Genomic DNA, 13,111 nt, shown 5'->3' with positions numbered 1-13,111 from the left:
TTTATAAGAGAGGTCACAACATGGTTCAAATGTACTCAGTCCAACAATATGCAAACAGAAAATGCTTTGTTTCTTTTCCTATTCGTTTGAGATGATTGAGCTAAAGGTTTATTACTTCTTTTTATACACATGCAGTTAAGCCTGATAAAGTTGATTATGCAAGAGGAGTGATGTTATTCGCACTCTTCTTTTACAACAATTTCTGTAAAAGAAAAAGAGTGAAAAATATAATCATTCTTATGTGAAATGTGCTAACATAAATTATTCATATATGAAATGTATAAAGAAAGAAGTGTACTAACATTCCTCAAAAAGTGAAGCAACATCATGCTATGTGAGACTTTTTGGATTATCAAGAAATATTTTCTGTCAAATCATTGACAGCATGAATGACTTAAAGCCAAGCTACATTGATTGTGTTCTAACCATTGGAGTCACCCAAAATTATCAACTAATGATTGGAGATTTCAATTAACCAAAAAAAAAAAAAATATTGATAGGGGATTTCATTCAAGGATTATTTAATGTCAAAGGACACTTGACTTCTGACTCATGCATGTTTTGTCATCAGAAACTTTTACTGATATGAACAGTTTTCAATTTGTTTTTGAATTTTGAATGGGAATGGTAGAAGAAGGAGTAGCTATGTATTTTTTACTGCTTCTTGTTATTGATACCTAACCCTTTGGCATTTTTCAAAGCTTGTGTTACTGTTTGTATGTTGATTTGATCTCTTTTAACCTCTTAAAAGTAACTTAATTTCTCTATACTTGGTCTAAGGGTCTAAGCAAATTTAATTACTCTGCAATGTGTTCTAACTTCTATTCATTAACAGTATAAAGTAGGTTGTAGCTAAGGGTCTAATTAAACTTGATTATGATGCAAAGTTAACTGTTTTGTAGCAAAAAAAATTGATGTATTGATTAAGAACATGTAGGACAGTTCATGTCTAATTGGTTCATAAAGTGTGAGTTTACAGACTGTCAAATTTAGATGTATTTATTTACACAGATTTGAAATTTGTTTGAGAAAGTTTATTTTTTAGAAAATAATTATTCTTCTCAATAACTTTCTAATGGATTTAATTAAGGTAACTGCTATATTTTTAAAACAGTTGAAACTAGTCTACACTTTGTATTTATTGGCCTTTCCCATATTTATTATTACTATTATATATATATATATATATATATATATATATATTCCCACTATAAAGAGTGGGAAACGCATTGGCTTAAGTACGTTCTTCTCATGACTGCTTCTTCCTGCCCCTCCATACCTTCTTGTGCCACCCTCATAAATTTTTTATATTCCAAAAATACCCTTTTCAATATTCCGGATTACATAATCTAGAAGTCTTTTTCTAGATTCAGAATTGGCTTCCGGATTATGTAATCCGGAAGTCTTTTGTGATTAGCTTCCGGATTACATAATCCGGAAGTCTTTTCTATACATAAGATTAGCTTCTGGATTATGTAATCCGGAAACTTTTTTTTCAGATGTGTTATTAGCTTCCGGATTACATAATCTAGAAGTCTTTTCTAAATATGAAAAAAAAGATAAAATGGTATTTTCATATTTAGTATGGGGTGGCACAAGAAGGTATGGAGGTGTAGGAAGAAAGAGTCTCTTCTCATTGTTTTTGTCCATGGAACAAAGCAAAAAAGAAGAAGAGAGATACAAACAGAAGAAGGCCCAAACATTACGTATGGTGATATACTGAAAAGGCGATTTCTTCCTGCTGCACCGTTTGTTTCTTGCTGCACCCCATACTTTAGAAAAATATCAAAATTATCTCTTAATATATTTTTTAATTTCAAAAATATGAATTCAGAATTTTTTTGAATGATAGAATCTAAAAGTTAAAATTTATAATTTTTTTTTCTGTGGAATTATACAATTCAAAATACAAAAATTGTATTTCAAAATATACAATCCAAATATGTAAACAATAGGAAATAGAAAACATGAAATATTTTAATATTCTAATCTTAAAAATTCATAACTCTCCATAACTTATGTTAATAGTTTTCTTACACGGTGTAAACAATTTTGTTTGTGTGAAAATACAGGTATATTGGAAACATATTTAATCTTTTAAAAAATTAAGTGACATGATTGCCATTTAAGTTAATGTGGGTTGTTGCAAAAACAGAGTGAGATTGTTAACAAATTGTTTGGATTAACTTTCTGCAAGATAAAATTGATTGATTAGGAGTTAAAATTAGTATAGAAGTAATTCAGGGAACAAAAATGAGGACTGCACTATCAAAATATGGACCTGTGATATATAATTTATACATCAAATGTTTTCATCAGAGGAATTCAAACTATAAGTAGAAACTGTGTATTAGTTAAACTACAATTGGATCCATTCAGTTCCATCAACAAAACCAAGTGAAAGAAAAGGTATAGCTTCTTCATCAGTGAGTTCTCTTGACCATGCTACTCTCCCTGCAAAACTTGCACCTGCTCCTGTGCACTTGTACTGCCCATAGAAAACAGTCCTGGTGGTGCACCCAATACAATATCATCAACATCAGAACAAATTAAATTGCAGATTAATTCTATGCATATCTATTGCTAATATAAAACATTTCATATGATGCATGTTTGTGATAATTAGTATAGAATTCAACACCCATCTAACACAGACACTAGACACTGAATACGGACATAAAAATACATACAATTTCTAAAATGTAGAACACATAGACACAAATTTGAATTTTTAGAAAATTAATCTATTTCTCTTTTTTAAAATTATGTTAGAATCATGTTAGAATTGTCAGAAATCCAATAAATATTTTTTGAATTGGACACTTCACCGATATGTGTTCTCCGAGTGTCGGTGTCCGATACATGTGTCCAACACGGACACGCCATTTAAGAAAAAGAGGACACACCATTTAAGAAGAAGAGTGTCCGAATCTCATAAAACACAATTTCTAAAAGATTGAGAGTAAAATGTAATATTATAAATACATGTAGTAGTTTCTCAGCAAACAATGAAGCCACCCACATGCGCATGCCAATATGTATATAGCTGTATACCAAGTAAGATTTAATAGAATAATATGTTTAAGGTATTGGATTAGGTGGCTTTTCAGACACTTAGTGCATGCTGCTATACCTTATCTATATTGCAGATACAGACATAAAATTCGGTGGTTAGAATCCTCATAATTTAGTATATAGTATTTACTTACCACTTTCCCTCCAAAGAACTACCAATTTCTATTCTTCAGAAAGTTCCTACTTTGTTTTTAATATAACTTTTTGTTAGAGGGTTCATATGTTAACACGTAGACTTGCACCAGTGGATGGATATATATATATATATATATACAGGTAGGGGAAATGGAAAATGATATGTGTATGGCTAGCTAGGCCTATGTTTCTTGACCTCACACTAGATGGAAAAGGTACCAATATTATTCCTTTGTTGTGTCATGAGAATAGACTCATTCATATTTCTTAATGGTTTGATGGAGACAGGTTTAGTTATGTTGATGATAGAGTGGATAGAGTGTAGTTTTTGTCATTTAAGCAAAAGGGCAGTTTGAATGGCTGAAGAAGGGTGGTTGTGACTTGTCAAGTGGGAAGAACAGATAAAGAGGAAGATGACAAAAGAAACTTCACACACATACTGTGCAGTAAGAGAGTGAGTGGCACCGACCCATTTATGTAAAGGTTCTCATGAGATTGAAGTCTAGAAGATCCTATATGATTAGAAGTTAAACTTACAGTATATAAATAGATAAAACTTTACCTTCTAAATTAATTTTTTAACAAATTATTGATGTGTTGAAATAGATTGGAGGAGACTTTTTCTTTCTCAAAAAAGATTATTTAGTTCTTCAAAATGTTAAGTTTCATTTAATGGGTTAATTTTTTGACAGAAACTATTTTATGATAAGTGTAAAGATTGAATCTTCAACAATAAATGCTTAAAAAACAGACATGTGTCAACTATTACATATTGTGTTTCTTCAATCCACTTAATGGGGTTTCAAACATCATTTTTGGTGGTATTTTATAAAGAGCAATGCATTTCCCTTTCCATCAGAGAGATGACACTATGTGTGTTGTGAGGTCAAATGGTCTTAACATGGTGCCAAGAGTTCATGACAGATAAACTGAAAAAATGACCTTTTGGCCTTGCAATTTCGTTGACTTGTAGGAATGATCACTTTCAAGAAGAGAGAAAAGAATCGGAGGAGTAAAATAAGGTTTTATTTTCACTTCCATCTAAAATTTGTACATGTTTAAAAACTATATATTTGTCAGAGCTGTTATGGTATCCAGAAAAGTTTAAAGAGAATTATGTTTTGAGCTAAAAATTAAATAGTTTAGACACAAAAAAAAGACAGAGGGAGAGGGAGTTTGTTACTGATATTATCTAAAACCTTAAATTTCCAAAGATGTCACATAATTTCTCTATTTGTAAATTACTACAGAATGTCATTAATGAAAGTAAATTCTCATTTTAGATTCTGATGCTGTATTGATCTATTAATTTTGTAATACCATGTTATTCTAAAATCCTGAAGTAATGTAAATTTTTAGTGAAATCAGTACTACTAAATAGCCAACACATAATAATACTATAATAAGATGAAATGGAGTGAGCAGATAGTGGTAGACAACTTCATTGGTAGTATTACTAATGGAATTTGCATGAGAAACATAGGAATTATGGGTAAAGGCTTAACCAATTAGAAGTAGTAAATAAAAATTTAAGGAAAATGTTACTTTTGTCTACTAAAACACCAATTTACAAGTATGAAAATTGATTCATTTCTTCACATGGAATCCACATCTCAGCAAAAGGAAAACCAATTTATAAGTGTGAAAATTGATTCATTTCCTCACCATCTTTCAGAAAAAAAAAAATCATTTCTCTTTTCGGTTATAATCTGGTACAGGATTGTCAACATATCGATACTTGTAATTTAAATATAATTTATGTATACAGTGCAGATGGATGAATTTGTGAAGAAAAAAGAAAGAGTAACATACATTTCACGGTTAGGGTCACCCCAGTTATACCAGCCTTTGGGAATGATGATGTTGTCCATATATGTGTAAGCAAAGACCACGCGAGAAAAGGGTCCCCATGCCCTTCCAAGGTATAGTGCCCCTGATCCCGTGACCTTACAGTTCACAAATGAGAACCCTGTGTCCTCCAACATACTGCTCCTTCCTTGAGCTGTTACTGCCCCTGTATTCTGTGCTATTGCATGCACGTGACATCCCTATATATATATAGTATAGTGTCACAGACAAAATTATCAGATTCTCTGTAACAAACTATGTTTGTTTCAACAATTGATCACTTATATTGTTTTAACTTGATAAATTAGAAAACAACCTAATGGTACATGGATAGAAGAAAGTAGTTGAAATTTTTTATGCTTACAATAAATTGTAAGTAAGTATTGCTCAAATTTGCTGAATAATAAATGCTTCAGATACAGATTTGGTCAGGTTATTCTGGTGTGAAGAAATTATTACATGTTTCAAGACATGTGACCATTACCAATGTCTAAATTGATTGGTTTGTGTTATAATTGCTTTCTCTTAATTGAAGACTGATATTTCAAGGTTTTGGATTAAATTAAGGCAATGGTTGCAGATTAGAGGTAGTAATTATTATGGAAATAAATATTAAAAAGTGGATTTTAAGCTTAACTCAATCTCATAAAATCGACAAACAATCGTTTGAATAGTTTCAAAATGACTTTGATACCATATTAAGAAGTGAATTTTAAGCCTAATTCAATCTCATAAAACCGACTCATAAGATGAGACGTGCACCTACTCATATTCTATAAAATATTCTAATCTCTAGTCGACGTGGGATGGAGAACAAGAAAATCTAACCTCAAATAGTGAGAGAGAGTTGCCGAATATGAAATCAACAGAGCCTTCAATGTAACAATCCTTATAGTAATGTCTGCCCACATGATCATAGAGTGTGTCTTGTGCTCCCAAGAATTTGCAGCCTACGAATGCTGCTGTGTCTGCTGAAATCCTTAATGCCACTGCTTGCTTTCCAATTGCTCCTGGAGCAGGAACAGGAGTTGTGTTCTGCATTCACAATATATATTATTATGCTTGTAAAAGACAAAGGCACACAGTAAATTAGGATAGAAATAGAGGGAGAGTGTGTTTCTTACTTGGAATGTGATGTTCTTGGCAATGAAATAAGGTGAATTCACTGCAAAAGTTGCTGAACCATAGGTTCCTAGTGGCCTCCCATTTGAACCAGGTGTTTGAGCAGTGTCACTCCATTTAACAATGGTTTCTTCTGCACCATCTCCCTCTATTGTTATGTAGGATTTGAAAGCAGGAATGTTCACTTTCTCTCTGGAGATACACACATGGAATGAGGAAATCAGATGCAATTTCATTCAAACACTTTTCACAATCCATTACAATATTAAGCATAGAAGAAAATTTGCATAACGTGACACGAAGATGAAGGTTCAAGGACAGAACTAAAAGGTTGCAAAAGCTTCTTCAGACAAAAGCTTCTCTGGGATTTTAAATGGTAGAATGAGAAGGAAAAGGACATTGGAAGAAACAAAAGTTGTGAGAACTGAATAAAATAAAAAACAGAAATAAAACAATGCAATCTTGAATGCAGACAAACAACAAAATCCACGTCTTATATGAACAAACCACAATTTGGAAAGGGCACAGAGCAAAAGGACCAGAATGTGGCAGAATTTGATTGAAGTACAAGAAAATGAAGTGCTATTACTCACGTGTAGACACCTGCATGGACTTTTATGACCACTCTCACAAGATTGATGAATGGAAGGGAATCAATGGCTTCTTGAATTGAGGTAAAATCTCCAACACTGGGATCCTTATCAACATGCAAAGTGTAGGAAGCCACAAGCTTATTTTTCACTGCCTTAAAAACTGAGTGTTTGAGGGAACCAACAAAGTTCACCCATTTCATGAATTGCTCTTCAGAATATTGCACTCTAGTCATGTTGGTCGATAACCCTTTACCCTCAGAACGCCTTGGTCTAAGTCCCTTGGTATGACAATGAACTCTACTAGAATTTTGCAGAAAAAGAAGAAGAACTGCTAACAAGATGAACATGTAATTCAAGTTTGACATTGTAGCAGATACAACAGAGAGCCAGAAGAAAAACAAAATTGAAAAATGATTGTTGATGTGACAAATAGAGAAAAAAATTATGTTAGTGAGAATAATACAACACTAAGGGGGAATGGTATTTGGAATTTGAAGTGGCCAAGAAAGTGGTTGTTGCCATGGCTTATATACTAGTTATGGCCCTTGGTTTAGGTGTAAAGTAACACATTAGTTCTGGCATTTGACTTAAAACTGGTTTAGTTGGTTACCCTTATGAAGGCCTAGTCTAGAAAACTAGAAATCTGTCACAAGTTTCTTAAGGGAGATAAATTAATCAATATTTTGTATTTAGAATATGATTACTCAGAAAATGAAAAGTTTAGGTGTAAAGTGAAAAAAAAGACAGAGAAGAAGAGGTCACGGGTGGTTCTTCTACAGATAACCATGTAGAAAAGAGAAAGAGAGAGAGACAATGAGAACCACAAGACAGGTTGCACTTTCTGCGTATAAACAACATTGTCTCATGGAAATATTTGGTCATTAATTAATAGTCATCTTCCATTTGTTGTTGTTGTTTGTTTGGTGTTGCCCGTGAGTCTATTTCTGTTTGTGCATGATCCTCCAATTATTCTTATTCAGATAATATAATAGGTTGAGTTGTAGTCATGTGCATTAAATAGAATTTCATGTGAAAAAATAAACAAATTTAGGCAAACTTTTGGGGTTGTGCATGCTGAGTTTGGACATTGGTTAATGTACTTAGATTCTTCTTGTTGTTTTTTAGCTGATTAGTGTTATTTTAGCACTTGGTAATGGTTCAGATTTTCTAAGATGTAAATTCCATGTGGTTGGTGAATCAGAGAAACTCTGTGGGCACCAATAAAGGACTGTGCACTGTGCTAAAGCAACATTGGTGAGGCCAAAGTCATAACTCTTTGCGATGTGAAAGAAATGCACCAGGAAAAAAATTAATTTGGTTCTAATCTTCCCCTCTTGTTACCTTTTTTATGCTTTTGTTGTGTGATTGATCACTGTTAATGGTTCACCCTTCAGTGCTTTTCTCTTGCTTTAAGATATTATGTAAGTGTCTATAAAAAAGTTGTAGGTAAGAGAAAGAAGATATTTTTATTCTCTTATGTGTGTAAAATTCTTCAGAAATAGTTTTTCCTGAAATTTCACGTAAAAACCATGACTGAATTTGGGACAAAACGCGACAGATTTCAGGTCAAACGGATGAGTATTCACCCAGGAAAAAAATCAAACAGTTTCACACACAAACGATCCGTCCTTTCTGCCCTGGCAGTGATGAATGAAAAATTTATTGCCAATCTTGTGGGAGGAATCTGGGGCTCAAATCTACGCCAAAACTCAGTAGGCACAGTGAGGAATGTCTGGTAAAAATTTCAGACCAAAATACCCAAGGAGTAAGGCGAAGTAATTCCCAGACCCAGAGTGAACAAAACTGGTTTTCCGAAAACAAAACGTCCTGCCTTTTCTACCCTGTATCTTCTTTTTGTGATTTTTTTATGGACATGCCTCCTTACCTGGCCGCAAACAACATGTGAAAGTACTTTTGTGAATTTTTTCAGCGCAATACGGACCCAGAAAAAAATTGCAGAAAGTAGGGCAAAATTTCACAAGTTTCAGTAGAGGATAGCCTTGGTTTTGCACATAATTTCTGAAAAATTGTCCCGAAATAGTTTTTTTCTTGAAATTCCACGTAAGAACCTCGACTGAATTTGGGACAAAACGCGACAGATTTCAGGTCAAACGAATGAGTATTCACCCAGGAAAAAAATCAAACAGTTTCACGCACAAACGATCCGTCCTTTCTGCCCTGGCAGTGATGAATGAAAAATTTATTGCCAATCTTGTGGGAGGAATCTGGGGCTCAAATCTACGCCAAAACTCAGGAGGCACAGTGAGGAATTTCTGGTAAAAATTTCAGAACAAAATACCCAAGGAGTAAGGCGTAGTAATTCCCAGACCCAGAGTGAACAAAACTGGTTTTCTAAAAACAAAACGTCCTGGCTTTTCTACCCTGTATCTTCTTTTTGTGATTTTTTTATGGACGTGCCTCCTTACCTGGCCGCAAACAACACGTGAAAGTACTTGTGTGAATTTTTTCAGCGCAATACGGACCCAGAAAAAAATTGCAGAAAGGAGGGCAAAATTTCACAACTTTCGGTAGAGGATAACCTTGGTTTTGCACAGAATTTCTGAAAAATTTGTTGGGTCTATTAGTGTCTAAGTTCAGGAGGGGAGGGGTGAATTGAGCTTATAAAATTTTCGTAAGAACACACAATTTTCAGTATGTCAGAGGCAAAAGAACATATTGTTTTTTTACATGAAACAGATTGATTCTTCAGAGCAGTCTAACACAATTTGAATTTTTTCAAATTAAAATTGTAATCAACAGAGGGTTATAACAGAATCAGATTGGTTAGATTTTATGAGTATGAAGAATACAGCTATGCCAAGAAATCAACCAAATTCATTCAACACAAGGTTTTAAAGAGAATGAATCTTTCTCAGGTTTTAATGAGTAGATTATTTGTTCACAAACCAATTAAGACTTCGTATACAACTACCTTGTTTGTGATTAGAGACCTTTAACAGATCAGGAAAAACAGTTTTATTAATCCCAGAATCAACAGATTCAATTTCAAAAGAACAGATTTAGTTCTTGACAGAATTAAGCAAAACCAAAAATGAGTGCTGGAATGAGAAGAAAAGGCACGCAATTTTTTTATACCGGTTCACTCATACAGAGCTACATCCAGTTTCACCTTACTCCAAGGTGGAATCCACTAAGAAACAGTATCAAACACTTACAACCAAACCAGTTCTTGAACACTACAAGAACAACACAACTAATGCTGAAAAACCCTATTTCAGCACACCTTGCACTCCAAGAAACCCTATCAAGGAGTACTAACTCTTACACCTTTACAACACGTGAAAGTACTTGTGTGAAATTTTTCAGCGCAATACGGACCGAGAAAAAAATTGCAGAAAGTAGGGCAGAATTTCACAAGTTTCGGTAGAGGATAGCCTTGGTTTTGCACAGAATTTGTGAAAAATTGTCCCGAAATAGTTTTTTCCTGAAATTCCACGTAAGAACCTCGACTGAATTTGGCACAAAACGCGACAGATTTCAGGTCAAACGGATGTGTATTCACCTACGAAAAAAGTCAAACAGTTTCACACACAAATGATCCGTGCTTTCTGCCCTGGCAGTGATGAATGAAAAATTTATTGCCAAACTTTTGGGAGGAATCTGGGGCTCAAATCTTAGCCAAAACTCATTAGACACAGTGAGTAATGTCTGGTAAAAATTTCAGACCAAAATACCAAAGGAGTAAGGCGTAGTAATTCCCAGACCCAGAGTGAACAAAACTGGTTTTCTGAAAACAAAACGTCATGGCTTTTCTACCCCGTATCTTCTTTTTGTTATTTTTTTATGGACGTGCCTCCTTACCTGGCTGCAAACAACACGTGAAAGTACTTGTGTGAATTTTTTCAGCGCAATACGGACCCAGAAAAAAATTGCAGAAAGTAGGGAAGAATTTCACAACTTTCGGTAGAGGATAGCCTTGGTTTTGCACAGAATTTGTGAAAAATTGTCCCAAAATAGATTTTTCCTGAAATTCCACGTAAGAACCTCGACTGAATTTGGCACAAAACGCGACAGATTTCAGGTCAAACGGATGAGTATTCACCCAGGAAATAAATCAAACAGTTTCACACACAAACGATTCGTCCGTTCTGCCCTGGCAGTGATGAAAGAAATATTTATTGCCAATATTGTGGGACGAATATGGGGCTCAAATCTACGCCAAAACTCAGTAGAAACGGTGAGGAATGTCTGGTAAAAATTTTAGAACAAAATACCCAAGGAGTAAGGCGTAGTAATTCCCAGACCCAGAGTGAACAAAACTGGTTTTCCGAAAACAAAACGTCCTGGCTTTTCCACCCCGTATCTTCTTTTTGTGATTTTTTTTATGGACGTGCCTCCTTACCTGGCTGCAAACAACACGTGGAAGTACTTGTGTGAATTTTTTCAGCGCAATACGGACCCAAATTTTTTTTTGCAGAAAGTAGGGCAGAATTTCACAAGTTTCGGTAGTGGATAGCCTTGGTTTTGCAAATAATTTCTGAAAAATTGTCCCGAAATAGTTTTTTCCTGAAATTCCACGTAAGAACCTCGACTGAATTTGGGACAAAACGCGACAGATTTCAGGTCAAACGGATGAGTATTCACCTAGAAAAAAAATCAAACAGTTTCACACACAAAAGATCCGTCCTTTCTGCCCTGGCAGTGATGAATGAAAAATTTATTTCCAATCTTGTGGGAGGAATATGGGGCTCAAATATACGGCAAAACTCAGTAGACACGGTGAGGAATATCTGGTAAAAATTTCAGACCAAAATACCCAATGAGTAAGGCGTAGTAATTCCCGTACCCAGAGTGAACAAAACTGGTTTTCCGAAAACAAAACGTCCTGGCTATTCTACCCCGTATCTTCTTTTTGTGATTTTTGTTTATGGATGTGCCTCCTTACCTGGCCGCAAACAACCCGTGGAAGTACTTGTGTGAATTTTTTGCGCAATACGGACCCAATTTTTTTTTGCAGAAAGTAGGGCATAATTTCACAAGTTTCGGTAGAGGATAGCCTTGGTTTTGCATATAATTTTTGAAAAACTGTCCCGAAATAGTTTTTTTCCTGAAATTCCACGTAAGAACCTCGACTGAATTTGGGACAAAAGGCGACATATTTCAGGTCCAACGGATGAGTATTCACCTCGAAAAAAAATCAAACAGTTTCACACACAAAAGATCCGTCCTTTCTGCCATGGCAGTGATGAATGAAAAATTTATTGCCAATCTTGTGGGAGGAATATGGGGCTCAAATCTACGGCAAAACTCAGTAGACACGGTGAGGAATGTCTGGTAAAAATTTCAGACCAAAATACCCAATGAGTAAGGCGTAGTAATTCCTGTACCCAGAGTGAACAAAACTGGTTTTCCGAAAACAAAACGTCCTGGCTATTCTACCCTGTATCTTCTTTTTGTGATTTTTTTATGGACGTGCCTCCCTACCTGGCTGCAAACAACACGTGAAAGTACTTGTGTGAATTTTTTCAGCGCCATACGGACCCAAATTTTTTTTGCAGAAAGTATGGTAGAATTTCACAAGTTTCGGTAGAGGATAGCCATGGTTTTGCACAGAATTTCTGAAAAATTGTCCCGAAATAGTTTTTTTTTTTTTTTTTTTTCTGAAATTCCAAGTAAGAACCTCGACTGAATTTGGCACAAAATGCGACAGATTTCAGGTCAAACGGAAGAGTATTCACCCAGGAAAAAAATCAAACAGTTTCACACACAAACGATTCATCATTTCTGCCCTGGCAGTGATGAATGAAAAATTTATTGCCAATCTTGTGGGAGAAATCTGGGGCTCAAATCTACGCCAAAACTCAGCAGACACAGTGAGCAATGTCTGGTAAAAATTTCGGACCAAAATACCCAAGGAGTAAGGCGTAGTAATTCCCAGACCCAGAGTGAACAAAACTGGTTTTCCGAAAACAAATCGTCCTGGCTTTTCTACCCCGTATCTTCTTTTTGTGATTTTTTTATGGACGTGTCTCCTTACCTGGCCGCAAACAACACAAGAAAGTACTTGTGTGAATTTTTTCAGCGCAATACGGATCCAGAAAAAAATTGCAGAAAGCAGGGCAGAATTTCACAAGTTTCGGTAGAGGATAGCCTTGGTTTTGCACAAAATTTCTGAAAAGTTGTCCCGAAATAGTTTGTTCCTGAAATTCCACGTAAGATCCTCGACTGAATTTGGGACAAAACGAGATAGATTTTAGGTTAAAAGGATGAGTATTCACCTAGGAAAAATATCAAACAGTTTCACACACAAACGATCCGTCCTTTCTATCCTGGCAGTGATGAATGAAATATTTATTGCAAATCTTGTGGGAGGAATC

General features: G+C 34.8%; 1 protein-coding gene across 1 annotated transcript; it reads right to left on the bottom strand.

Annotated features, from left to right (window-relative positions):
• Window positions 1-2,261: 2,261 nt before the first annotated feature.
• Window positions 2,262-7,632, bottom strand: LOC137838174 (putative pectinesterase 53). The gene is made up of 5 exons (XM_068647423.1): window positions 6,774-7,632; window positions 6,183-6,372; window positions 5,887-6,093; window positions 5,023-5,258; window positions 2,262-2,507 (listed from the first exon to the last, which is right to left on the bottom strand). The coding sequence occupies exons 1-5, from the start codon at window positions 7,136-7,138 to the stop codon at window positions 2,360-2,362; spliced, it is 1,146 nt and encodes a 381-aa protein (XP_068503524.1). The 5' UTR covers window positions 7,139-7,632; the 3' UTR covers window positions 2,262-2,359.
• Window positions 7,633-13,111: the final 5,479 nt, after the last annotated feature.

The sequence above is a fragment of the Phaseolus vulgaris genome, chromosome 4 (assembly GCF_051622355.1).
Source record: "Phaseolus vulgaris cultivar YP4 chromosome 4, ASM5162235v1, whole genome shotgun sequence".
Lineage (NCBI taxonomy): Eukaryota > Viridiplantae > Streptophyta > Magnoliopsida > Fabales > Fabaceae > Phaseolus > Phaseolus vulgaris.
Note: the sequence above shows the minus strand (reverse complement) of the source record. Positions and strands in the feature narration are given on the sequence as shown.

Coding starts and splice junctions, on each gene's coding strand:
- LOC137838174 (XM_068647423.1), bottom strand. CDS start 7,138: ATGTCAAACTTGAATTACATGTTCATCTTGTTAGCAGTTCTTCTTCTT. Junction 6,094..6,182: donor CCAAGAACATCACATTCCAA/GTAAGAAACACA, acceptor TTGTGAATGCAG/AACACAACTCCTGTTCCTGC. Junction 5,259..5,886: donor ACTCTCTCTCACTATTTGAG/GTTAGATTTTCT, acceptor ATATATATATAG/GGATGTCACGTGCATGCAAT.